Here is a 27315-nt window from a genome sequence, read left to right as displayed (position 1 = left end):
CTATCAGCTCCTCAAAATTTATGAATTTGTGTTCCCTACAACTCAGGAGCGAGTGTGTTTGTGTTGTATGCTGCTTTGGCAATTGGCTCTCATTTTTTTTGAAATCCCGCATAGCTGTTTCAAGGCAAGTGCACCATGGTCTGGGGGGATGCTCTCCTGTGGTTTTGTATGTTAACAGAATCCTGACTGCTGCAGGCAGAGATACTAGAGTTCAAGGTAAAGCAAAGCATTGGTACAACATAGCCTTTCAAATACAGCAGTCGTCCACTTGCTGTGTCAGCAATATGTCTGAAAGAAAAAGGACATGCTCCGTAACCTGGATTTCAAAGGTCACAGTGCTACTGCTCCAGGATTCTGAAATGTACAGTTTAAGCCAGCATCATGGCTGGCTTGAAGACTCGGTCTGTTTTGCTGCTTATACTATACTGTTTCTGCCAGAGAGGTATCCCAAGTGGAATCTCAACACATGTTGAAATAGGTAAGACATGTTCAGAATGAATTTTTGTATCTTTTGAGTTGCTTGGGAAGAGAAATTCAGATTCATATAAAATGCGAAGGAAGAAAATGAAGTAATAAGAATATGGGATAACACATAGGCTAGATGAGTAGTTTTGTGTAGGAATTTGAAACTTTTTACTGGTTTTGCAAGCAAAATGTTCTCATCAATGTGGTTGCGTATTTTTCCATCTTCTAAAACACAGGCATTATGTAACTGGAATGTTTGTGTCTGAGTCTTACGTGGGCAGAGTTTGGTTTGGAGAAAGAAGAGGAATACTTTACGCAATTTATGGGGTTGTTATATTTAAACTAGAAAACAACACAGATTGTTCATATTACCGTGCATACATTTTGCCATGTCTCCATAAAGTAGACAAAATACTGTAGTGTGTTTATGGCTAATATCATGAAAATGTTCTATTATGTTTCTTTCATGTGGGTTGCTATCTGTAGCCTGAACGGTTTAGTTTTGTAAAGAAGGAGAGAACTAAGAGCATAAAAGTGGGGGAAATATTTCTGGTTTGAATTTCTTGCTTGGGTATATTATTTTTAAAATATGGTTTCTGCTTAATTCTTGCAAGAACACTCATCCATAGTGTGAGGTTTTTCTGAAACGTTTACTCACAATAAATTGTCAGTTTTGTTTATTCTTCTGTTTCTAAATTCATTGCTCGAACACGTGGTAAAAAGTATGATGTCTCTATTCAGGTCGCCTCAGACTTGAGGTACTGAATACACGCAGCTTTGAAAAGTTAAAAGCTGAGCTCTCATGACTTTTGAGACTATGTTCACTGAGTGTTGTATCCTGGTCAGCATCCTGCAAATACTCACTTTTCCTTAACACCAGGTCAAGAAACCCATGCTAATCAGTAGAAGTCACATTGCCTGGGCTTAGTCAAGTGCATACATCTTTGCAAGCACTAATTACTGAGTACACACTTCAGAAAACTTGAGATTATAGATTTGGCAGAATAGAGTGTATTTGCAAGAAATCTACAATGAGAAAGAACAGCTTAGGGATCTGTCCCAAAGCAGTCTTTTTTTTTTTTTTTTCTTCCCTAATCAAGGAAGCATATTGCAGAAAACCTGCATTTATATAATTTAAAGCTCTTGGTTGTCTGGGGAGCAGTATGTACACTGAGTTGTAGTTTACCACAAATTTTGTCCTTTTGTTTGAAAATGACATTAAAATGGGTTCAGCTCTCATGCTGCTAAAATCAGTGATTTTATTTATGTTCAAATAAAAGTGTATGATGATAAAGTCCTGAAAGTTACTGCTAAATCCAAACACTTGACTATACCACACAAAAAAAAACCAAACAACCCAACAAACAAAACAACAACCAAAAAACCCCTACCACAACAAACTGTAGAAAGGAACTCCTTTGACTCCAAACCATCATCACAGTCTATCCTGAACAGACTTAGGAAAGTACTTTTAAAATAGTGAAAAGCTCTGCCTGCTCAAAATGTTGATCATGTTCAATGTGCTCAGCAGAACTGTGCTGTGTCCTACTTGCCACAGCTTCTTGCTGGAGGCAGGTCTCAGTGGGGAGGCTCTCCCCTTCTCACCCTGGGACTTGAATGAGACCTCTGGGGTTTTGTGAAACTGTGGAGATCCATCACAAAATTCGTTGTAAATGGCAGCTTATAGGACCTGGGCCCGTATGAGTCATGAGAGAAGTAGGAGGGAATGTGAGACAGAAAAAACAAACTGTCAAACTTAGACTCTCCCACACTGAAAAGAGAGGTCTGTGTTGAAATGGATGAACCTCAGTATTGTACACTTTTAAAATTATTGTTTTCAAGTTATTCCTGTTTTGGTACAAGATAGGTCCTTAAGGTATCGTACATAGTTTTATAAGAATGGTTTAGATCAGGGTAAAATTCAAAGAGAAACATCATTCAAACCCACACAGTTTTGTCCAGATCTTATTCCAGAATGAGAGGGGAGGTATTTTTTAATGATGTATTTGGTAAGGATCAAATTAAATTCAGCAAAGTCAGGCTTATCTTGATTAGTCTTAGTTTCTAAATGACTTCAAGTCAGGAGTAAAACGTAATGTGGGAAGGAAAGATGATAACCCATGCATGCGCTTTAACCAAATACTTTTAGAAGCAATGTTAGGTATTCTTAGAATAGTGTTGATAGAGCATCCCTGGGATCTGACAATAATTAGAAGGAGACTTCGTTACAGAAAAGTGATGTCAGGTTGTTTCATTCTCTCATTATGGTTGTTCAGTAAATATTTAGGCAGTGAGAGTGTCTGTCTATTTAGTGACTAAATACTATTATTTACCTTGCTGGTTTTAGATTATTATTGGTTTTCATATGTGTTAAAAATTAATCAAACTGTTCAATATCCATGTTGATTTCTTATGTATCTCTTTCAATGCTAAGGGCAATAGTGAAACTTCAGTAAAATTTAGATGAGTCCTTTACAATTGGAACTTTGTGATTGGTACTCCATACTTGCTGGCTGCAATCATGTCAGTTCACTTCTGTAGCTCACTTCTGGACTTCTTCCCTGCAATTTCAGCTTTCTTGGTCAGCTTGGGAACTGGGGATTATGAAGAGACTTGTAAGACCACAGTGCCCAAATGTGCCACAGAAGCAGCAGTGTCCTGTTAGCTCCTTAGGAGAGAAAACAAAGAATTTTTTGAGAAGTTGTGTTTCGTGTATCCGTGCCACTTGGTTGAGCTATGACGAAGTGGCATGTTCTGGTTTTGATAATGCTAACAAAAGACAGGCCTGGCCACAGCACCTGTAAATCAATACTTCAATGTCTTGTTTTTCAGCACATAGAGCTCTGGAATTTTTCATACATGAAGGGAATGTTAATTATAGACAGGTAGGAAATGTACTACTGCTTCATTGTGTACAACTTTCTTCTGAATGTTTTTCTGCCTTATTGTCTTTATTACTAATTCTCAGCAATATGTGTGTGAATATATTGCCTAGACAGTATTTTTACCTTTTCTTTTGAAAATCATTTGACTCCTGAGTACTACTACAAATATTTTTAGTATTTTGTGCACACTGTGTGTGGTTTCTTGCATGTTTTGCATCTTCTGAAGTCATACCCTCCATGCGTAGTTGTCTTAGAAGAATCAGTAGAGGAATTTTGGAAAGATGATTTAATAACTGTAAGGACAGCAAAATGACAGCAAAGTTTTTAATTTAGTCCACCATGTGTATTATTTAACAATTTCTGATTGATGCAAATAGTTTTTTTCTTTCATGGGCTGCATCCAGCAGAGCAGTGTGAGCATGTGGACTGTTTTCATAAAGAGATAAACAAAACACATGTGTTTTGTGTTTAAAACAACGTAAAGATCATTTTATATAACTTCATATTTTAGAACCATCACATTGTTTTGGTTGGAAGAACCCTTTGAGATCATTGAGTCCAAACATTAAGCCAACACAGCTTTTTTCAAAAGTAGGAGATCACTCAAGGGAAGTATTTAGATTTGTCCACACTAGACAGCTATGCTGTGCTTCAGAGGATGTAAGGTGGCAGCCTAGGCTTTGTTCCAGTCCAAGAGGGGTGGATTCACCAGAACTGGAAGGTGACTTCCCCAGCACCCAAGGTAGATCAGCTTTCCTAAATGGCTTTTCCAATTACAGTGTATACTGATTAATGTAGTTTCACTTAAAAGGATTTGGGAGGTGGGTGGGGAAATGATGGAGAGGATGATGACACTGAAGTGACTTTGATATTTTACCAAAGTTATAATTGAATGTTGCTGCGTATTTGATTTTTATCTTCAGTATTGACAGTAAACTGTGTTTTCATGCTGCACAATAATAATTATGATTCTTTTTTCCCCCATCCTTTTCCAGTTGTTATTAAATCACCAAGATGCATTTCAGGCTGGGAGCATTTACCCTGATGCCTTTTATCCTCCAATCTGCAAAAATGGTACGAAAAGCTTCATAAGTCCCAATATTGTAACAACTGTGTTTTAATGTGACAATCCTATAGAATTTAGTGGGGATGGAAATACTTATGCCATTAGAAATTAAGTGTGGAAAAAAAAATCTTCCTGCAAAAACATACACATTTTTTTGTAAAACTTTATAAGAAAGCAATACATGTGATGAAAATGTTTTTAGAAAGTAACTTCTGGGTAAATTTAACTATTGTGTAGGGCAATTTGACAGAACGATGCTGTTTGACTAAATTAGTTCAGATTACTGAGTACTGTCTTCAGGCAAAACTGAGAGGAGAGAAATGATCGTTTTTCTAAGTGTTAGGAAAAGCCTACAGGTAATTTCTGTGTTAGGAAGTATTAGTTTCTATCAGATCAGTCATAAAGATGAGTATAAAAAAAACCTCACAGTGCCAAAGTAGCGTAGGACTTGATGGGGAGGGGGAAAGTGTTAGTAACACTTTATTTTCCAGACTGCTGTCTTTGCCTTTTTCTGCTTCCTGTTTGAAATTAAGGTCACTCTTAGTTTTGTTTGTTGCAGTGGTTGTAAAAGGTACGTTTTGACTTGCAGGTGGTCCCCTGTTTTTTCAGGTTGAGTAGGTGAGCTCTTCACGAATTACAGACTCACAGAACATTAGGGTTGGAAAGGACCTTGATAGATTATCTAGTCCAATCCCCCTGCCAGAGCAGGATCACCTAGAGTGGGTCACACAGGAATATGTCCAGGTGGGTTTTGAATGTCTCCGCAGAAGGAGACTCCATAACCTCTCTGGGCAGCATGTTCCAGTGTTCTGCCACCCTCACAATGAAAATTTTTTTTCTTGTGTTTAGGCAGAACCTCCTGTGCTGCAGCTTGCTCCCAATGCCCCTTGTGCTATGATTGGACATCACTAACAAGAGCCTGGCTCCATCCTCCTGATACTCACCCTTCATGTGTTTATAAACATGAATGAGATTGCCTCTCAGTCTCCTCCAAGCTAAAGAGACTCAGCTCCCTCAGCCTTTCCTCATAAGGGAGATGTTCCACTTCCTTAATCACCTTTGTGGCTCTGTGCTGGACTCTTTCAAGCAGTTCCCTGTCCTTCTTGAAATGGGGGGCCCAGAACTGGACACAACATTCCAGTTGTGGCCTCACCAGGGCAAAGTAGAGGGAGAGAAGTACCTTATTTGACCTACTAACCACACCCCTTCTAAGACACCCCAGGATGCTATTGGCATTCTTGGGCACAATGCTGGCACATGGTCATCCACCAGGACCCCTAGGTCCCTCTCCTCTGTGCTGCTCTCCAACAGGTCAGTCCCCAGCCTATACTGATACATGGGATTGTTCTTTCCCTGATGCAAGACTCTACACTGGCCCTTGTATTTCATTAAATTTCTCCCTGCCCAATTTTCCAGCCTGTCCAGGACCCACTGAATGACAGCACAGCCATTAGGTGTGTCAGCCACTCTGCCCAGTTTTGTGTCATCAGCAAACTTGCTGAGAGTGCACTCTGCTCCAAGTCATTGATGAATGTATTGAATAGTACTGGTCCCAGTACAGATCCCTGAGGGAGGTGTTCATCATAATCAGATTCTTCAGCAACATTGGATCTATAAAACAGTCAGCTGGGGCTTGTTTCAGAATATTTGCTGCTAAACTGGTAAATCAAGATATTAAAAAATTTACAACTAGGACAAAGCCTGTCCTCCAGCAACAAGCTAGTAGGATGTTTAGGCAGGTACGTGAGATAAGGCAGTGATATGCAGTTTGTGCAAGGGTATCTGTCCAGTTGATTGTTGAAATCTTACTGAAAGTCTCAAGCATGGAGAGTGCTTTATTTTAGTGGGTCATGCAAATTTGGATCCATTAAATTCAAAGTGTTCCTAGGATCTTTGTTTGGTTTACCTAACCTTTTTACATGTTTTTCAGCTGAATGCCAGCACCCCCACTTAGTATATGTTTTTCCTGCCTCAAACTGCAAAACCCTTATTTATAATTCCAGGGACACTTCCCCATTGTTTTTTCATTGTCTGCTCTACTTAGAGTCTTATATTACACAATGACAGCTAGACTTACTGGTTTTCAGTTATATGTTGTTGATGCTGACTGTTGTTTATGCCAGCTGCAGGCTGCTTGGTTTATGTCCTGATGGACAACATTGCCCCATCCAGCTTGCCTAATAGGTGGTCTTCCCTTTTGTCACATTGTAGTGCTCACTTCATGTCCAGATTGACTCACTGCTCTTAATGTTTGATAATGATTTTATCTCCTGTCACTCACCAGGTTCCGGTCTTCTGCTTGGCTCTGCTAATATCTTGTCCCAAACTTCAGTCTTGCTTGCCTTATTTTCAGGACTGATGTTCTTCTGGGATTTCTTCAGGTCCTACCTTAACTTGGTTAGTTCTCCTCCACCTTTCCCATCTAAGAGTTTTGATTTCTGCCTTATACCAGGCCAGCGATCAGAGCCTCTCTATCTGCAGCCACCAGCCCATATTCTTTGCTTTACTCGGGCCACTTGTCAGCAGTGTGTTTATTTAGTGTGGAATAAATAGGTACAAACAAGAGACAGATTTAGATGTAGTAGTTTATTACTCTGTGTTTAATTTTGATCTAGCAAGTCCCATCCTTATGTTATCTAGTTCAGCTGTACTGTAAAATGTCAAGTGGCCAGGAGGTGACTGACCCATAAGGTCTGCTCTCTCAATTTCAGCATTTAATATACTGTATTTTTCTACAGTTTGACAGTTCTGCATGAACAAACACATACTCTTCCTCCAAGTGTACTGATGATCCAAACAATCTATCCTCTACTTCTTCTCCCTGAATATAATGCTATAGTGCTGGTATGTCAGCATCACTTTACCCATCATAGCTTTATGTAGGTACACAGAAATTTTTAGACAGGGTCACTGTTAGATCCCACGTGATCTTCTGCATAAATCCAAATGAGAGTATTAATTGGTATTTCAAAGGAAAATCTCATTTTTCCTCTTTCCTGTGCCCTTCTGCTCCTACACTGACTGTATCTTGGCAAGTTTGCCGTTCTGTTTAAAATCGTGATGATGACATATCCCTCCTCTGCCTTGTAGAAACTGATACCTGACCCAAGGCATGGTATTTTGGATTGTCTCTGTTGCTCATCAGCAGCACTGTTTCTGCTGTACAATTTGATGCATTCATTTAGTCAGCAGCTTCTCTGTTACCTCTCTTTAACCTCTTGGGATTCAGGTTTTCATTGCCTTATATGTACTTACAGTTGCAGAAAAGGGGAGCAGGCACAACATTTTCAGATGCTTCAAACCAAAATGATGGGAGGTAAATCTGCTATCTCTTTTGACAGTACACATCATATCAAAATACACTTCATTTGGCTCTTTTTGTGTGAGTGGATTGCAAAACAGATCATCTGTATGATAGGAAATTGAACAAAAGTCTATGTTTTTGCACGTAGAATACTTTGTATTTTTTTCCTCTCCTCAAAGAATAAATCAAATATTATTATAATTTCTTTACAATAGGAGTATTTCATGATGTGTCTGAGGACACTCACTGGTCACCATTTCTCACTGCAAGTATTCAGTACATCAGAAGGAAATACCCTCAGCCTTGGGAAGAGGTAAAAAAGATTACTTTTGACTTTGCTTCCTACTTTTTTTTTTTGCCTATACTTGTTGCAATTCCCCTGTTCTTGGGTATGTGTAGTAAAAATGCACATTTTTAAATTAAAGTCTTTACTGGTAAAGGAAGCATTGAAATCCTGTTTTCCACTTTACCAGGAAAAAAAGCTACAGTTTCCCTGTTAGGACTATCCGTTGTTTTAAGGGACTGAAAAATATATGTAAATTTCTCTCACCATTGTTGGAGAATGCTTTGAGCTGTGGAGGTTTTGTCCCTATGGTTGCCATGCAGGCAGAACTGTATGTGGAGCCAACACAAGGAATCTAACCTTAGTCCCCTGCTCCTGCACCTAGGGTCCACTGAGGGACTTTAGGACCCCGAAGATTTCCTAGCAGCGGTACCAGGCATGCATTGCACTGCTGAGTGGAGGGGCATGGCTATTTTTAGCAACAGTGTGAAGTTTTAAAAGAAGTCACAGTGGCGCTGTGTGTGGTGCTGTGTGTGCGGCTGCTGGGGAATCACTGGGGCCCAGCTGCCACCCTGTTGTCACCCTGTTGCTGCCTTCATCTCTGGGAGCTCCCATTTCTGCTGTGGAGCTGCCATCTCTTGCTACCTGCCATCGCTGCTCTTCCTCAGCTGCCCTTTCTACTCACTGCTGGCACTCTTCCTGCTTGCCACTCCTGCTCATGCCACTCCTGCTCATGCCACTCCTGCTCATGCCACTTCTGCTCATGCCTCTCCTGCTCCTGCTCATTGTTCCTGCTTGCATTATTCCTGCTCACACTGTCGCAGTGCTCCCTGCAGATCAGAGCATCGTGGTGGTAGCTATACGGCCTGTTACATAAAGTGTCTTAGCACACCTGACTCTGTTTTGAGTCTTAATTCTGTTTTCAAGAGTGTTAATCTAGTCACAATAAAAGATCCAATTGGACATCACTCAGAAGTTAAGCTCAGCCACCCCCCAGCCTCTCTGATATCTGAGGACAAGCTGGAAAGCAAGGGGGTTTAACCTCTGCCAGATTATCCACAACTGGGTCACAACAGCTGTCCCCAGTGTGGTCTGGTGCTTAGGATATATTTCATAGGTCTGAACTTTTGAATGTGATTGGTGGTCCTTGAATTTTTGTCAGATCTGGTTGAGTGTTGGCCACTTGAAAACCAAATGTCTTCTAGAATTCTCACTTGTGAAATCTTGGTCTCTTTACTCATGTTTATGATGTATGAGCTTCATAGGAGGAGAAGAAAAACGTACTGTGGAAAATGAGAATGACTTTAAAGAGAGTGTTGCTTTGTTTTCCAATTTGCTGCTCTCTCTCTGCTCAGGAGGACCAAGCCATTAGAGAAGCATTTGAGAACATGCACTATTTCAAACCTAAACAAGCCTGGCTGCCTATTAATGGCTGTTGGTGACACTGATCTTGTGAACTGTTGACCCTTGGGATCTATAAATTCATCCAAAAATGTGATTCAGTTACAGACTTAAAAAGACCTCTGAAACTTGCAGTGATTCAATGCAGAGAAGTCTTTTCTGGAGAAGTGAAATTTCTCTTGCTGACAAATTTATTCCAAATAACTCTTCTGTTTGTAGCAATAAGGTGAGTGATTTCATACCAGGGCAGGTGTGAAATACAACCAGGTACTTTTACAGTGAACAGCACTTGCACAGGAATATCTTTCTCTTCTCTATGTGCCTGCACCTCACCCATGGTGGCAGAAGCGGTTGACAGTGGAGGTGTTTGACCCCAGTCCTAAAAACCACTGCAGTACACATCTAGCTTGAAGTACACAAGTTGTCCTGACTTCATCTAGTTCTATGGCCTTGGACAGTATGAATTCCTTAAAGTTTAAGTCACAAAAAGTGACTCCAGCATGAAAAAATGAGTGCCCAACACTTCATCATGCTAAGCTCTTAGATTGTGAGTTTCTCATCTATATCCTCATACAATGTAAAATGCTCACCTCTTCTTAAAGCCAGGAGTAAAATTACTCACATGACTACAAGTGGATTGTTGTTGTCTAGGCTACAGAGAAGCTGGTGGCTTTCCTGTTTGGAATTGCCTCGCATATGGTGGCAGATGTTAGCTGGCATAGCCTGGGCATCGACCAAGGATTTCTAAAGGCCATGGGAGAAGTAAGCCTGTGTTATTTTATTTATTGATATAGCTGGGTATAGTGATTCATAGCTGGGCTTTGGACTTCAGTGAGGAGGGAAGAGAAAAGCTGGAGCCCTGTTTAATGAAGATTTTCAGAGACATAATGTCACAAACTCCATAAGAGTTCGTCAAGCCTGAATCCTGTGAATTTCAGAACTGCTTGGACAATTTGTTTTTGCTCAGATGCTTGTAGGGAAGGCTGTGTAAAATAAAGGGACACTTCTCTTGTTTTTTTCCAGATTGATTTTCGTGGTTCGTACTCAGAAGCTCACAATGCTGGTGATTTTGGTAATGTTTCTGTTTGCTGACTGTAATCTTTTTATTCGAATAACCAGTCCCCTTCAAAATCACAGTGGGTGATTCTGGTTCTTACCCTGTGCAATGCTGGAGCCAAGAATAAATCATATGAACACTGTATTCTCACTTTCCTCCATAGCTTGCAAAGTCCTGCTAAACCTGTCCTCATTGTCCAAGTTTCCAGTGATGTAATAAGGCATACGGGCAGAAAACACATGCTGAAAGGATGCTAAAATTTAAGTGGAGTCACTACTGCGGTTTTAAATTTTACATTATGCTTATTCTCAAGAAAATTATGCAGCATACTTTCAAGTGAGCCGCTCTGCTATCCATGGTAGATCCTTAACTGATTTGATTTCTTGGCCTTTGTGGATTTTGTTTTTCTTTTTTCATTCTTCCATCCACAGGAGGAGATGTACTGAGTCAGTTTGAGCTGGACTTCAGTTATCTGGCATCAAATTGGTAAGATAATGAGGTTACCTTCTTTAGTAACTATTTCTCCTTGCTCTGTATATTCAACTGTGTTTTAACAAGATGCTGTCCTCCTTTCTATCAAAAGAAACTACTGTGGATATTGGAACATTTCTGAGTTTAGTATTCCTTATATGTATATTTTCTATTCCTTGACATGAAAAACTGGAAGGAGAGAATTAAAAAGAGTTTTACATACAGGAACACGTCTATGAAGAGACTTATAAGTAATTATATAAAATTACCAGTGAAAAAGGTTTGATGGAATGTCCCAGCTCTTAGCTAAATAAGTCAGTTTATCTCGCTTAGATTTCCATATAAAATTTTGGAAGTTGAAGATGTTTAGGGTTATAGATGCTGTAGAATTCAGGTAGGTTTTAATAGCATAAAAATAAGTTTTAAATGTACACAATTTTTTTTCTCACATGTTTTAACTGAAAAACTCACATGCCTTTTTTTCTGCTTATAAAGTAGGTCATTTGAGTCATTTTCTTTAAGTAGGATGTGGTTCTTCTAGGTGTAGATGGCACAGTTCATTAGTAAAACTCCATCACATAGCTATTTGGCTAGGAGTAGATGTGGCACAATGGAGAACTTGGAGTACATCCTCCAAGATCATGTGATCATCAAGCCAGGGAAACAGTGTGGGGAGCGTGGAAACTCTGCAAGCAGTAGGCATAGAGGAATGATTCTGCAGGTTTCTGATTTTGAACCTAAAACAAAGGAGAGTATTCTGCACCCTAACTGCACCTGCAGTCCAGGTCTTCCTGTCACTAATGAATCTTCATGACCTTCTATGGTTTTTTGAAATTCAGAATATTTTAAAGCAGGCTATTATTGCAACTTTAATCTTTCACCAGGTGAAGTGGAAAATCTCTTGTTAAAATACCTTCTTCTTGTTTTTAGGTATGTTCCTGTCAAAGACCTAGCAGCAATCTACGAGGAATTTTATAAAAGAGAGATCATCACTGAAAGCACAATTACTGACTGTACTTACTTGCTGTTTCTTGAACTGTAAGTTGAATAGCTTTGTCTGGGTTTTTGTAAGTAAGTGAACCATATGTAGGAAAGCTATGATAATCTTACTTGAAATGCCTTATGCATTGAGGCCAGCAATACAGACTCCCTATCGGACACCAAAATCATAAAACACCTGACGATTTTTAATGGCTAGAATACAACTTTGCACAGGTTAATGACTGTTCATTATTACACCACAAACTCAGCATCTTAGCTGTTTAAAACATTTATGCATTTAACGTATTGATGCTTGTTTATTTGAGAACAGCTGTGTCTTCAGTTATCATTGCATTATGGCTTGTTGGCAATAAAATTTTCATATCCTGAGGGAGTAGTGTGCATACATAAACATATAGCTTACCTACACTTCATGCAGATCCTTTCAAGTCTAAGAATAATTCAAAATAGACTTGATATCTGACAGTGTCTGCTTTTGAATATGCAGCCTAGCTGTATCCTTTATTTCAGTTAGTTGCCTGTAGTAACACAGCATTTACAGACAATGAATCCCTCCAAATTAAGGGCAGCAATAATGTTACTATCATCGCTTCTCACATTACGGCTTTAAAAAATACATTGACCACAAACAAGGAAGTGTAATGACTTGCCTAGGAAGTATTTACCCTAGAGAAGTCTTGAAAATAACTGTTTAAATAATTAATAGCAAATTTACTTCTGAAGACTTTTTTTTTTTTCCAGGCATGGGGAAAGGCTTGCTGTTGCCAAGGTTGGTTTTCTGTTTTCTGTACAAAAATGAACCTGCACTGTTCAAGACAAGGTGATCTTTCTTACTAAGTGTGTTGCTTGTCTCAGCTTTTTCCAACGTATGCTCGTAAATCCCCATTTCTGGTGGAGAAGTTCCATGAGTATTTCCTCGGAGGAGTGGATGACATGGCGTTCTGGACAAACAATATTTTTGAGCTGACAAGCCGTATGCTAGAGGAAGGAACCAGGTATAGCATGTTTCCTGCAATATGAAACATAATCAAGTCCTGAAAGCCCTTTAATTGTTCTTCTGAAGGCAGATTCTTTTCTAGAAGAGGTGCTGTGCTTTAAATCCTCAACTGGACAAAGGTATTTCTGCGCCTGTCCTTTACCCTCTGCACTGGAATACATGGGCCTGGAGTTCATATTGGTTACATGTTCATGCTTCTTACCATAGGCAAGGCCCTGGCATGCCCAGCTGATAGTCAACAGGGAAAACTCAGGGCATTCTGTAAGATGTACTCACAGGCCTGCTTAAATGTTCCATAGCCATGCCCTGAAGTTCTGCCTGGCATGAATGCCTGAGCCATGTCTGTAGCTGCACATTCTTGCTGCTGTCATCAGTCCTTTCCTTGGGGAGATCAGATGCTGTGTTCAGACACTTACGGCAAATAGCATTAGAAAAGGAGTATATCCTGTGATCCTCTATAGTCTAGTTTTGGAAGCCTAAGCTTGTATTCAGAATATCATGTTTTCATAGAAGATCCGGCCTTGTACTGCTCTGTTACAAGCATAACCTTCCTGTAAATAACTTTGTAAGAACTACAATGGCTATTTATTCGTTCAGTTATGTGGAAAATAACACTGCAGTTGTTTTGGGAAATGGTACTTAAAATACAATATGACATAATCTGTTGTGTTCCTTGTTCCAGAATGGCATTTTCATTAGAAGTGCTTTAGATTAATAGAAATATTAGGACGTTAAGTTTCCTTTAAGACTTGTATAATGACATGTGGAATGCATCTAGAATCTAAGTAAGGTCATTAAAACAAATACCAAAGGTATTTCTACAAATTATAATCATGGTCTGATTTTGAATAAGTAGGATGTCTTGAGAAAACTGATGACTTCTAACAGACCAATCAGTAAGGATAAAAGTTGTATTTTTAGTTTCACTTCAATTACAGTAAAATCTTTAACATGCATTTTGCGTAATTTTTTAGTGGCTGCTTCCTGCCTGAGAACCCTTTGTTCATAAACTGCACAAGGGAGCACAAGGAGAGCTACGTGTAAGTAAGGCTCTGAAGGTTTAAAGATTTACTGATGAAAGGAGAGTCTTCCACTAAAGTGGACAGTGAGCTAGTTGAAATTAGAGATCTTTCAGTTTATCTTTTGTGTGTGATTTTGAGATTTTCTTACTGTGAACAAATGAGCTTCATTAAGGGGAACTGTGTAGAACCTGGGTGAGATTTTTACCTTCCAGCCTTAGGGCAAGAACGCTTACCTAATACTTGAAGTACTAAGTCTTCACACTTTATTTGGTTGTCACCTTTTGTTCTGCTGATCATGAAACTACTGATTCATATTTACCCTTACCATAGCTAAATTCTCTCCTAATTTATCGACAGAACTATGGAACTCAGCTGTAAGGAGCATGAGTACACGTATTCCTCTAGCAAACATCTCAAAGGAAAACATCTTAGCTGGTATCTCTTGAGAACTGCATTTACACGTGGAAGAAATGGCCACCTGATTATGTGCAATATATTTGCTTCTCCTAACTTTGTCTTAAAATAATCAACTCATTAATTCAGTTATATTAATTGTTTTTACTGCCTTGTTTATTTTGTCAGAAACAGACAATCGAAACATGAACATCAAAAGAATGCAACTTCTTTGCTTACAAAAACACTTGAAAAGAACCTAACTTACACAGAGAGAGGAGTTCGCTTCAATATACAATCTTGGGCAGCAGTAAGTAAGAAGTGACAAATGTGCCAGGTAAAATTCAGCTCTGCATAAATTTGTTTTAATTTCCATCTAAAATGCTGTATGGTAGAGCAGGGTCTCCGGATGTTAACAGTAGTCTCAGATTTCACTTCATGGAGGTTCCAGTGCCATTGTGGATCTATATATTTATATGCACATCATAAACATTAATTTGTACACTTTACTTCTGGTATAATGAAGTTAGAGCACATCTTGCAGTGCCAAAAATAACAAAATGTATCTGTAGTATTTACATTTTACAGAATCCTAGGAACACTTCTGGGGATTAAGAGGTCCCAACAAAGCAGAGCAGTGAACAATTAGCAATGCTTTTTTCAGAGCATACAGATTTAATGTCTTTTTCTAACATGCTTATGACCTGGCTTCAAGAGTCCACTTGTATCAGTGTGGTGATTTCCACTGCTGATGACTTGGTTTCTGAGGTACTCCATAATGTTCTGAAGTTTCAGCCTGTGTTTTGACCATTCTTGTGTCTCTTTGTTATTTCTATTTCAGAACTCGCTCCGCTTGATAAACCAGGCTTTTGCAGCCAAAGTCTGGGGAGCATTAGCGGCTACACATCAAGAATCTTCTAAGCACATCTCCAAGCCTGTAGCTTCATATTTTCTGACTTCACCCTATGCTAGACTTGGATGGTTGGTCATTTTTTTCCTCCCGTCTCCCTCTTTTATTTCTGAACATTTTGAGTACTCACCAAAAAATTAATGTTTATTCTTTGGATACTCTTTAAACATGACAATCCAAATCAATTAGTGGTACAAATCTGGCTGAATGGCTTATATTATGGAATTACAGAATTGTTTATGTTGGAAAAGACTTTTACAGTCATTGACTCCAGCTGTTATTATCTGTCCAGAACAACAAGTTAAACCATAAACCTTTCTTTCAGGTAGTAGTGAAAATCTGTTTGTGTCAGTGCTGAATATCAAGAGAGAGCTTTCCATTCAGATGTGAATTCTAGTCAGATAATCTCTTTCTCTGGAAGGGTTGTCTTGTCTTTCTTTTTTTTTTTTTTTTTTTTTTTTTTGCATTATCTCCTTAGAGAGGAGCTCCATACTCTGTGTGGCTGGGCTCAGAATGTAGGAACCAAAATGAGAATCAACATCAATTCCAGTTCTGAACAGTATAGGAACATCGTAACCTTTCATGGTTATTGGTTGATGTTTGCCAAGAATTATTTGATTGACCGAAACTTGTAGTTAAATTCAAGGAAAGTGAGTAGGATGATTGGACTGTGAGGTGGATTGATAACTGGCTCAGCAACAGAGTTCAGAGAATTGTGATCAGCAGCACAGAGTCTATCTGGAGGCCTGTGGCCTGTGCTGTTCCACAGGAATCAATACTGGATCCAATTTTTTCCATATCTTCCTTAATGTCCTGGATGAGGGGATAGAGTGTACCCTCAGCAAGTTCTCTGATGATACACAACAGGGAAGGTGGTGGCTTGACATAGCAGAAAGCTGTGCCACCATCCAGTGAGATCTGGATAGGCTGGAAAGCTGAGGGAAGGGGAACCTCATGAAGTTCAGTAAGGACAAATGTAGAGTCGTATATCTGGGGAGGAATAACACCTGGCATCAGTACAGGCTGAGGATTGTCCTGCTGGAAAGCAGCTCCTTGGAGTCCTAGTGGACAGCAAGTTCTCCATGGGACAACAATGTGCTCTTGTGGCCAAGAGGGCCAATGGCATCCTGGAGTACATTAAGAAAAGTGTGTTCAGTAGGTCTAGGGAGGTTCTCCTCTGCCTCTCTTCTGCCCTTGTGAGACCACACCTGGAACACTGGATCCAGTTTTGGGCTCCCCAATTCAAGAGAGACAGGGATCTACTGGAGAGTCCCAACAGAGAGCTGCAAGGGTGACTGTGGAACTTGAACATCTCTCCTATAAAAAAATACTGAGGGAACTGGGACTGTTCAGTCTTGAGAAGGCTGAGAGGGCATTTTATTGTCTATAAATATCTGAGGGGTGGATGTCAAGATGAAGATTATGCCCTGGTTTTGGTGATGCCCAGTGATAGGACGAGGAACAATGGGCACAAGCTGAAACACAGGAGGTTCCACCTCAAAACGAGGAGAAACTTTTTATGGTGAGGGTGACAGCACTGGAACAGGCTGCCCAGAGAGGTTGTGGAGTCTCCTTCGCTGGAGTCTTTCAAAATCCTCCTGGTTGTGTTCCCGTGAGGCCTACCCTAGGTGATCCTGCTTCTGACAGGGGTTGTACTCGACCTCTAAAGGTTCCTTCCAACCCCTAAAATTCCGTGATTCTGCGATCAGTGATGCCTACTGTGTGTTCTTGGAAACACTCTAAGACTAATTGGTAGTTCAAAGATAGAATCAGGGCACAGAAAGAGGCATATTCTCTCTACTTGACAGAGAGGTTCCAGGGCATCTGGCCCCCAGCCAGGGTGAAACTGCCACAACATGTTACTGAGACTTATGATGCCTTTGCTTATAAATACATCAATTAAACCAAAGGTTCAAATAAAAAGATAATTAAATTATTATTAAATTATCTTTTGTATTCTGTGTTATATGCAAGCAGCTCTTTTTCGTGCTCCTTGCTCTGATTGCTCTCAGGCAGCTTGTGTCAATAAGTAAAAAGCAATTCCTAGAGATCTCAGATACATTAATGGAAGATGAATGTTCAGGGCTCTGGTTATATTTAATTCAAGAAAACAAAAATCAGATATATAATGTGAAAAATACGAAAAATGCTGTGTAGATTTTTACAAACACAGATGTGGAAAAACAGTTGTTGTCTCACCTGAAAGAAGTGCAAATATTTATTTTTCTGCTAGGGTTGTGGTAGTTTAGAAGCTAATGCTATGATTTTGTTGACTCCCCTGCTGTACAGGGCAATGATCTCAGCTGACCTAAACCAGGATGGATATGAAGATCTGGTGGTTGGAGCACCAGGGTACAGCACATTGGGCCATGTTCAGATAGGACGAGTCTATGTGGTCTATGGCAACCAGTCAGGTTTGCCACCAAAGGACATGGATCTAGATGGGAAAGCTGACCAAGTACTACAGGGTCATCAGGTGAGGGGTCAAGTCAGATATTTGAAACTTAATTTTTATTTTTGCCTGAAAATGTGGTCAATTTTGACTGAGCAACAGTATCGTTAATATACGTGAGGATTGTTCCTGAAATGCCTCTCCTGGTAAAAGGATATCATATGCTTTTCATGAAAATAAGTCATAGGAACAATTAAAGCAATGGTGATCTGTAGTTTCACTTTTATTACTGTGCCAGATAAGGTAATTACCTGTCAGACAGAAGATAATTTGCCTTCTAATAAAACTGAGGTCTCTAACTTACAGTGTATCTCATTTGGGTCCCTGCTTATAAGAAAATACTGTGATTTTCCCTTCCTTTTCCATCTAAAACTATTCATTCTAAAATTAATTCATCTAAAACTATTCATTATTAATACATTTAAATTACTTTGAAGCTACATTTTTTCATTAGTTGATGAATTCTCACAAAACCATTGTTTGTCTTTACTAAGACTGCATGCTTTAAAAAGAAGAGGAAACCACAATTTGATGTGATGAATGGCTTGTAACTGAGAAGCAGGACCAAATGATCTTTTTGAGTAATAAAGATGATCCTTTGTAGAAAAAGTCTTTAATCACAAAGAAAAGAGCAGAGAGAAATGGGATACATTTACTTTTAGTCTGTTTCTGTAGCAACAGTAGTTGTGTAGTAACAACTACTGTTGTCTTACAGTGGTTTAGTGGTTCACAGATACAATGATGATAGAAGAAAAAATCCTAAGCTTAACATCAGTGCTGCACTAGGCACGGAAAATAGCAAAGCAGCACCATATTGTGGTGTTATCTTATATTTTTAACAATTCCACATCCTCAAACAGAGAACAGTTGACTCTGAGATAGTGCAATTAGTATGACAGTTACTACTTGTGAGAACAGTGACCCTAAGAAAATCTTAAAGAGTCATTGGGATAGAATTTTTATCACCTCTGCTTCCAGTTCCAAGATTGTAAATGTGGGTTTTGATGATTTTGTCCTGAAAACATCTCTTATTTTTGTAAGAGTAATCTCTCTTCTTTTAGCCTTCCGGAAGATTTGGTTCTGCCCTGGCAGTCCTGGACTTCAATGAGGATGGAGTGCCAGATCTGGCAATAGGAGCACCTTCTGTGGGATCTCAGTTTCTTACTTATAAAGTAAGCCATACACATGGCCTTGTTTGTTTTTTTTTTTTCCTTCCAAAGAGAATGTTTTTTATCAGTATGTATTTTTTTTAAACAGTGAAACAGGAATTTTTGTTGTTGCTCAAGGTGACATTGTAATTTGAACAGAGATTTATAACCTTTGTTGGTACTTAGACTAGTGACAGCTACCTGTGTTTTTCTTTCAGTGGCCTTTATGCACATTAGAAATCCAAATCAGATTGCAACTTTGCAGCAGTGATACACTGGAAATGTAAGGAGCCACTCATGAAATACAAGTGTAGCCTTTTTATTTAGGAAAAGAGAGTCTGGGATGGACCTCATGGGTCCAGTGACCCTTGTTGTCTGCTGTCACAAGCCAATAGATAATATCTAAACCATGATATGAACACAGACATACTTGCTAAAACAATTGAGTTACAGAGGCTTAATGACTTGCAGCTTTACCAGATGTATTGGTTGTAGCTGGTTGTCACTCACACAGAGGGACTGGGGGGAACTACCCCACCACTGCCACAGTGGTGAAGTTATTCAACACCATGCTGATATCATGCTCACTGCAAACAGAAAGGACTGGTTGGGGAGAAAGGGATTTGTGGGATTTGGAGTCTATCCTATGGCTTCTAAAGTTGCCTGTTCCAGGTTTTTCTTGCTTTTTCCCCACTTCTGCATGGGGGTGCTTTCCTTTTGGCTCAGTTTTGCTTATGTGTAAGGTTTGTGTTTTGTAAGTTCCCCTGCTGCTACATACAGCAGTATTTTTCTTTGTATTATCTAGTACCAGTAAATCTCCCTTATCTCAGCTATATCTCCTGGGTCTTTTTTCTCCTTGCCCACCCAGAGAGGAGGGAGCAGGGAGAGCATTGCAGTAGTGGTTCAGTGGTAGAATTCTCACCTGCTACACAGGAGGCACTGGTTTGATTCCCAACCTGGGAAGTTGTGAGCAGACTGTTAGAGCTCAGCTGCTGGCTGAGTTAAGACCAGGACATCAGATAAGACCATGTCATGATTCCTGAATATTTTCAGCCCATGCAAACTGAGTGGCAAAATGTTTTTGTTTAAAATTCATCCATTAAGCTTAAAATTCTTCAGAATTTCAGATACCAATTTAGCTGGCTAAACAGGAATTTAAATTCTTTTATGTAGACTCACTAGCTTCACAAGTTACGTGCATCTGTTGTGCCTGCCACTTCATGCCATTGCTTTAAGTAAGAATTCAAGAACTGTTGAGCCACCTGAATGTGTGTATAACGAATGTAAATACACAGTGTCCTGTCCGTGCTCCTTATCCACAGTATGATGAAAATACACTTCTCTAGTTTGTTGCCTGCTGATAGCAGTCCCCCTTGCAGCATTGGTGTTCTTTGGGATGGAAGAGACAGTATTGTGAGAAGGCTCCAATAGGGAAAATGCCATTGTGTTAATAGCCCTTGTATAACTGTTTCTCTCCTTGTGCTTTGTTTTGGGTCTCATACTTGGTGCTGACATGCAGATGCTTTCATGCTGTGTTTGTTTTTCCTGCTGTTTAGGGTGCTGTGTATGTGTATTTTGGCACTGCAGGAAGAGGCTTGGCATCTCAACCAAATGTTACCATAACTTGTCAGGTATTATTGATCACACTAATACAGGGCTACACAAGCAGGAGCTGAGATAAAAGGGAACGGGCTTAAGGAAAAAGAATATTAAAATAGAATTTAGACTGATGGGTATAGTACAAGAAGGTACTTGTCCAGGTTGGTTGTAAGTGGGAAAATTATTTGTACTCCAGTGCAGGGGAAGCAGCAGGGTGAACAGAAAGATGTACAGACTTCCAAAGAAACAAAGATGACAAAACTGAAGCCAGGGAGTGGGAGGGCAATTTGGTCAGAAACAGACAAAGTCAGTTCTTTAGAAGTTAATTGCTCTGTTTTGTTACAGAATCGATGATTACACTTCCATTTCAGGATTAAACTGATTTTTTTATTGCAGTACACCTACTGTAATCTTGGCTGGTCCCTCCTGGCAGCTGATGTTGATGGGGATGGAAATGCTGATCTGGTTGTGGGCTCTCCATATGCACCTGGTGGTGGGCAGCAGAGAGGGCTTGTGGTTGCATTTTACTCCTATTTCAACAGGAGTGACCAAGGTAATATTTATTGAATAAATTAAGTTTCCCATATTTTATGTTACTGTTCATTTGTTCCTAATTAATTACAGGATAATTCAGGTTCAGAGAGATGTAAAAAGGTGTCTGGTCTAGCGTCCTACTCAATAAGGGGACCATCTGTGAAGTCAGACCAGATTGCTCAGAGCTTTATCTAGTTGAGTCTTAAAAACCTCCAATGACAGAGATTGTGCATGCACTCTGGGCAGCTGTTTCAATTCTTGTTACAGCCAGTATGAACCTCTCTTGTTTCAGTTTGTTGTCCTCCCACCATGCATAGTGAAGTCAGAGGCACAAAAGGCTTTGAATGCCCCAGAGTACTGGGAATAGCCAGTACTGCCAGGCTGCTGTTAGGTCCTCTAAAACCTTCTCTTCTCTAGATTAAATTCTGGTCCTGAGTCTCTGCTCAAAGTGCAAGTGCTCCAACCTGCAACCATCTACAAAATTTGCTCCAGTTTATCCACATCTTTCCTGTTTTGTGGGATCTAAAATTGGACAATGTATTATGGGTGTGGTCTAGTGAGAAGTAAAGAGGGAATGATTGCTTCTCTCAGTCTCTTTGCCATGCTTGTGCTTGGATGATGTTGTTGATCATCCTTGCTGTCAGAGCCTCATGCTCAGCTCTTTGCCCATCAGAATCTTCAGGGCCTTTTCCACATGGTTTCTTCCCAGCCAGTCAGTCCCCAGCCTGTATCACTGCAAGGGCATCTCCGTTCCTAAGGGCAAGGCTTTGCATTTGTCCTCGCTGAATTTTATGAGGTTTCTGCCAGCCTGCTGAGTCCCTCTGGATAGTAGCCCTGCCCTCAAGTGATAGCACCCCCAATCTCCTGTCATCTGCTAGCTTCATGAAAGGGCATGTTGTTGCTTTCTCCAAATAATTTATGAAAGTGTTTAACAGAATGAGTGTAAAGATAGACCCTTGAAGGCAATCCACTGTAGCTTACTCCATATAGAATTAGAAACCACAAGGAAGATGAGTTTAGAAACACTGCTAACTGGCATTATTGAAAAATCAAAACAGAATGAATTATGTCAATTAAGATCAGAATTATCTGAACCTCCCCTTCCCATCGCTCTTGATGAATTACAAGCTCCGATGAACAGTTTCAATGTTGTCCTGTCCCTATAAGGAATCACTAGTTTAGGGCAGGCTTGACTGATAGCTTTCATGTACTTTGTGTAGGCTAGTGCAGCATTCAGAAGCAGGCTGTGTTAAATAAAGGCTTACACCAGTCAGTAGAGTTGCAGACTGAGCAAATGAAGTTAGCTGGTGCTATATATCATGGATGGTGTGACTTCACATACAGAAACTTCACACAGGATGAATCAGTGGAGGATTGCTAATAGATTTTTTTTTCTATGCCAGGATACACCAAGATTTAATTTATATTTTTCTTTTTTTTTTTTTTCCAGGACTTCTGTCAGTACAGGATGCCAACTGGATAGTGAAGGGAGAAGACAACTATGCTTGGTTTGGATTTTCACTTGCCAGCTGCCAGCTGGAGAACATAACCTTACTGCTGATTGGTAGCCCTACCTGGAAGAGTTGTGCTGGGTGTGTTGCATATGACAACCTGTTCCCTCCTCCATTCTGCTCTACTTCAATGCTTAAGATTTGTAATAGAGTAGACTTCTAGCTTTTTAGGAAGTTTCCTCTTTGTCCTGCTTAGCATATTTCTATTAAATTTCTACTTTTATGCCTTCACCCTTCTTCATGAAGAGAGGGGTGTTTGTTCTGTAGAGATAGTCAAGAATTTCTCAGGTTTTCTTGGGGAGGGGGAAAAGGGGCACAAGATGCTGACAAGTAATCACATCTAAAATAATCCTATCCTTTGAGATAACCTCTTTTAAAGCAAACCAAACACAAGAATGTTACTGGGTGATAGAGAAATGGATAGATAGATGAAGTCTGCACTCTACACTTTGTGTAACTAATTACAAGAAGCATGGATGGGAATTCCTGAAGTAGATTTCTAGAATTTGGCAGCCACTATTATTTTAAGCTAAAAGGGGAGAGTATTTTAAGAGGAGCAATCCTAGATGAGTGCATGAAAATATGTTGTTGCATACAAATACATTTTGCTTTGTAGTTCAAGCTGCAAGCCCTCCAAATCAGATGTCAGCGTTGGGAAAGTGTATGGGTATAACCCACCAAGCACAGAGCACTGGTTTGCAGTAGCTGGAGACAAGGTAGGGCTCTTTCTGTACCGTGAGATCTTAGGAATAATTTGAAGTGAAGCAACATTCTGTAGAAATGACATAGGTGTCTTAAAACTCTAACAGGCGATGGGCAGAATGGGCTTGTCTCTGGCCAGTGGTGTCATGTCTGTGGCTGGGATCACAAAGACAGTTTTAGTGGTGGGTGCACCTACTACAGGTATGTACTGAAAAGTGGAAGCCATTTCTGCTTTGGGATCTTCGTTCCTGTATGACCAGAGGACAGATACAAAATTAAAAGTTAGAAAGGGACCTTTAAATTGCCACATAAGAAATTAGAAATAATCACTGTAACCACCTCTAAGTGTCTTACATATAGAGTCCTCTCTACTATGCCTCAACTTCAATGTGGTCTTTTTTGCCCCCCCCTTCCCTAAAATTAGCTTAGCACCATTACTACCTTGTGTTTTATGCAGTAACAATTTGCTAGCAGAACACATTATTTCCTGGCATTAAAACAACACAGTGTTTTGTCCATACTCTGGCAGTAGGCAGTAAGGAATTAGGAAACTCATATTTAACTTGAAGGCTCCCCTGGTACTATTGTTAAGAGATTATTTCTATGGTAGTTAGTGTTAATGCTATATAACATTTGATCTTGTTTCAAATTTTGCCTGTGTTACATAATGCCAGCAGTACTTGCTCTCAGTGTCTTGCAGGTATTAAACCTGTATTCCTCTGTCTGATGCTCAGCCTCTCTTACTTTTTTCCAGATAGCATGTCTAGGATTTCATTTATATCCTCAGTGCTGCATCAAGCTGGTCTGGCCCTGGTATATGATCTGACAGACAGCACCAAGCCATCTTTGCTCAGCACATTCAGCGGGGACAGGAGGTTTTCTCGCTTTGGAGGAAATGTATACCTAAGTGACCTGGATAATGATGGATTAGGTAAAGCTTGATGAATCTAGATCAGAGTTGAAATATTTTGCTTTTGGCAACAGGAAGACTGGTCACCTAAATATTAATAATTGCACTAAACACAGTCTGCTTCCTTGTTTGGCTTGTTCAGTATTCCATTGTGCCTTGTGGGGAGTCACCTCCAAAATCACAAGCAACTCAGTCAGTGTTGTGTGAACTGAGGGTATATTTAGTAAGAGATTGTGATGGTTTGAAACTGTCAGGACATCAGGGCAGAGATGCAACCTACCGATGGGCTCGTGACAGAGATGAAGCTCCTTGCATTCTAGCCAAGTCCTCAGAGATCAGAGGTCCTAGGTGCAGCTGGAGTTACCTCTTAATAGGGCTGGCAGTTAGGGTGGGTTGCTATAGGTCCGACATCCTAACAGCCTGGTTTTGCTGCAGACCTGGTTCTCTTCAAAGGGAGCTGTTGGATGCACAAGTAACAACGCAATTTTCCTGTGATTATGGGTCCAATACCAGATGCTTGAACAAGCCCACTTAGCTGTAGGTCTGCTTGCATTTAAGCAGTCAGATGCATGAATAACAGGATTTATTTACACTTGCAACATATATACAGATTCTTTACGATTGGTGGCAACAGGAACTTAACTCCAGAAATCACTGTACAGCTGTAAGAAAATGCAGTCGTAGTTACAAGAGTAATTATCCAGGGCAAAATACACTCAGTAGCACCGAGGTCACAGCTTACCAAAAGGGATCCCTTCTGAGGAGGGCAAGGGGGACAAAATCATCATTGTGTCCCTAGGGCTTTATTGTGCCACCCACACATTGGGTTCCAAAAGGGCTAATATTTATACTTTGGCTTTCTATTGCGTAAAGTGTAAGGGTGAGACTGCAGTCACTCACTGAGTGGGCTTTTTAGTTGCACAAACATTTCTTGATAAGCCTTTCTGACATGATGTCTTCTGCAGGGGTGGGGGCAGGAAATCAACTTCTGCCAGTATAGATTGATTGTGGCCTGGAATAGTGAGCTGTTGCGATAAGCAAGACAAAAGGAATGCCAAAGCCACACCTGGCATTGACCAACGTTTCTTTTTTTGATCTCATCACAAACACAGACAGCTGGCCCTTCTTCCAGGCACAATGTCTGTTTTAGACCTGGATGCGTAGCAGCATTTATGTTTTCCACTTTCCCGTATTTGTGCTTCCAACAGTCAGAAATTGAAACATTTAAACTGTCATCATTAGTAGGAATTGGCGTCTAGAGGTATGCCAATGCCAACTCTTTTGTATGTTGGTTTAGCATTGTTTCACTTCTGATGTATTACATCAATCTTACAATTTTTGCAGATGAAATGATCGTGACCTCCCCACTGCGAACTAAAGATATCTCAGTCCTCTTTGGGGGGGCAGCTGGACATGTTTACATTTACAGTGGAAACCAGACATCCTCAGGGAACGTGACAGACCACTGCAAATCATGGGCATCTCCCTGTCCTGAGGACTGGGTAAGAAAACATAGAAGTGAAATCAGGACATGAGGTTGTAATGACAGCTAATCGATTACATCCAATACAAGTATCTCATGCATTCCAATTTGGTTTCAGGAAACTGAATGTTTGTGTTTCTGAATCTGTGTGATTTGGCTTTTCCTGTTTGTCTTAAATTACTTTGCTGTTTAGCAGACACTGTTATTGCACTAGTCTTCTTCTCTACTAGTGTGGTTCTTTTCACTGACTTGCTCTTTTTCCCCCTTTCTTCAGGCACAGTATGTCCTGATTTCTCCTGAGGTAAGTAACCAGAAAGCAAACTGCTGAGAGAAACAAACAAAAAAACTATTAACTTTAAAAAATTTAACAAAAAAAATAATTATAACAAGCAATGTTATTTTACAGGAACTATCAAGATTTGGGAGTTTGGTTATCACTGTGAAATCTGAAAGAAAGGTGAGAAAAATTACTATTGTTGGTTGCTTCATAACATCTTTTTACCTCACTTGCATATACTAGCCAACACCTCATATATGGATCTTACTCATTTGCAGAAGTCTTAAGTGCTCTGAAGTTAATTAGGCTTTCATTTAAGTTACTCTCTGAACTGATAAAACCATTCCATAGGTGAATAATGAGTTGCCAAAATGTTGGCATCCAACACCTGAACTAAGGGATCACTTTGAAATGGCCTGAAATCTAAATTACCTAGGAGTTTGCTGAAAGGTTTCACAGTAAATCCAGTGTGGCTGCCAACTGGCTTTACTGTTCATACCAACCTGCATGCAACTGGGATGCTCAGCTATGGAATAAACCAGGCACCAAACTACCCCATTCATTTAATACTTACAGGCTCATGGCCCTAGCTATCGCTTGCAGTGAACACTGTTCCTATGTCAAGAATTTCCAAACATAGAGAGGTCCATTTCTTACCTGAGATCTTGGATGTGTTTGTGCAGCTCTTCGTTTCTCTCAGATGCCTGTTACTTTTACCAGAAGTCAATCCCTATGTTTGTATGATGCTCTGAGGACACTTTGTTTCTTTCAGCTTCAAGGTTACTTAGTGCTTTTTCAGCTGAGGGAAGTCCAATGTTCTGGTTAACTCTGACATAATCTGAGAACTGAGGTCCTCAGTGTGAGTACTGAGAAAGCCTCAGCACTAGGCTGAGGAGCAGTGCAGCCTGTCTTCAGCAAATGGTGTTTGACTTCTTGCTGTTAAAGCATGCAGTGGAGAAACCCCTGGAAATGTAAATACTCCTACATGAGGTTAGGGTGCATAATCCACCACCTGAAACACAGGCTGGTTTCTGCTTGAGTGTTAAGTAAGGCCATGCTCCAAGCAGTTGCGATCTTTCTGTGGCACCAGTCCAGTCCACACTCTAGCTTCGTCTGTAGTGATCTTACCCCTGAGAAACAGTTTGTGCAAGAGATTTGACTGGCCCCAGCTTCTTGCAGCTCTCCAAATGTCAAATAGTTGCGTTAACCAATAACTGGTGAGGTAGGTTGCTTGCTCATTTCTCCTTATTATATTTCTCTATGTCACTACTGATACGGACAAAATCTGTTTTCCATTAAGAAAACTTAGGAAAAATCATACACTTGCAGTTGTGTTTTGCTAACTCTTGTTCTGTATCTCTGCAGAAAGAAATTGTAGTGGCAGCAGAGAGAAGTTCGGCGAAAGCTCGACTTGGTGGAAGGCTTTTTGTCTACTCACTCTAA

General features: G+C 40.1%; 1 protein-coding gene across 1 annotated transcript; it reads left to right on the top strand.

The window, feature by feature from the left end:
• The first annotated feature begins 381 nt into the window (after positions 1–381).
• GPLD1 (glycosylphosphatidylinositol specific phospholipase D1) lies at positions 382–27315 on the top strand. Its single transcript, XM_054381720.1, has 25 exons — positions 382–478; positions 3298–3350; positions 4346–4424; positions 7936–8033; positions 10056–10166; positions 10428–10476; positions 10893–10947; positions 11863–11970; positions 12676–12703; positions 12790–12929; positions 13906–13971; positions 14536–14656; positions 15188–15327; positions 17546–17732; positions 18770–18880; positions 20413–20487; positions 20852–21008; positions 22440–22581; positions 23117–23216; positions 23310–23403; positions 23957–24133; positions 25457–25614; positions 25870–25896; positions 26002–26052; positions 27238–27315. The coding sequence occupies exons 1-25, from the start codon at positions 382–384 to the stop codon at positions 27313–27315; spliced, it is 2502 nt and encodes an 833-aa protein (XP_054237695.1).

This window comes from Indicator indicator, chromosome 6, assembly GCF_027791375.1.
Source record: "Indicator indicator isolate 239-I01 chromosome 6, UM_Iind_1.1, whole genome shotgun sequence".
Taxonomy (NCBI): domain Eukaryota; kingdom Metazoa; phylum Chordata; class Aves; order Piciformes; family Indicatoridae; genus Indicator; species Indicator indicator.
This window is presented reverse-complemented; position numbering and strand designations above follow the sequence as displayed.

Bases quoted from the DNA above. Each gene is read 5' to 3' on its own strand.
- GPLD1 (XM_054381720.1), top strand. From the start codon at position 382: ATGGCTGGCTTGAAGACTCGGTCTGTTTTGCTGCTTATACTATACTGT. The intron at 10,948-11,862 runs GTAAGATAATGA...TCTTGTTTTTAG, and splicing joins AGTTATCTGGCATCAAATTG to GTATGTTCCTGTCAAAGACC. The intron at 21,009-22,439 runs GTAATATTTATT...TTTTTTTTCCAG, and splicing joins TTTCAACAGGAGTGACCAAG to GACTTCTGTCAGTACAGGAT.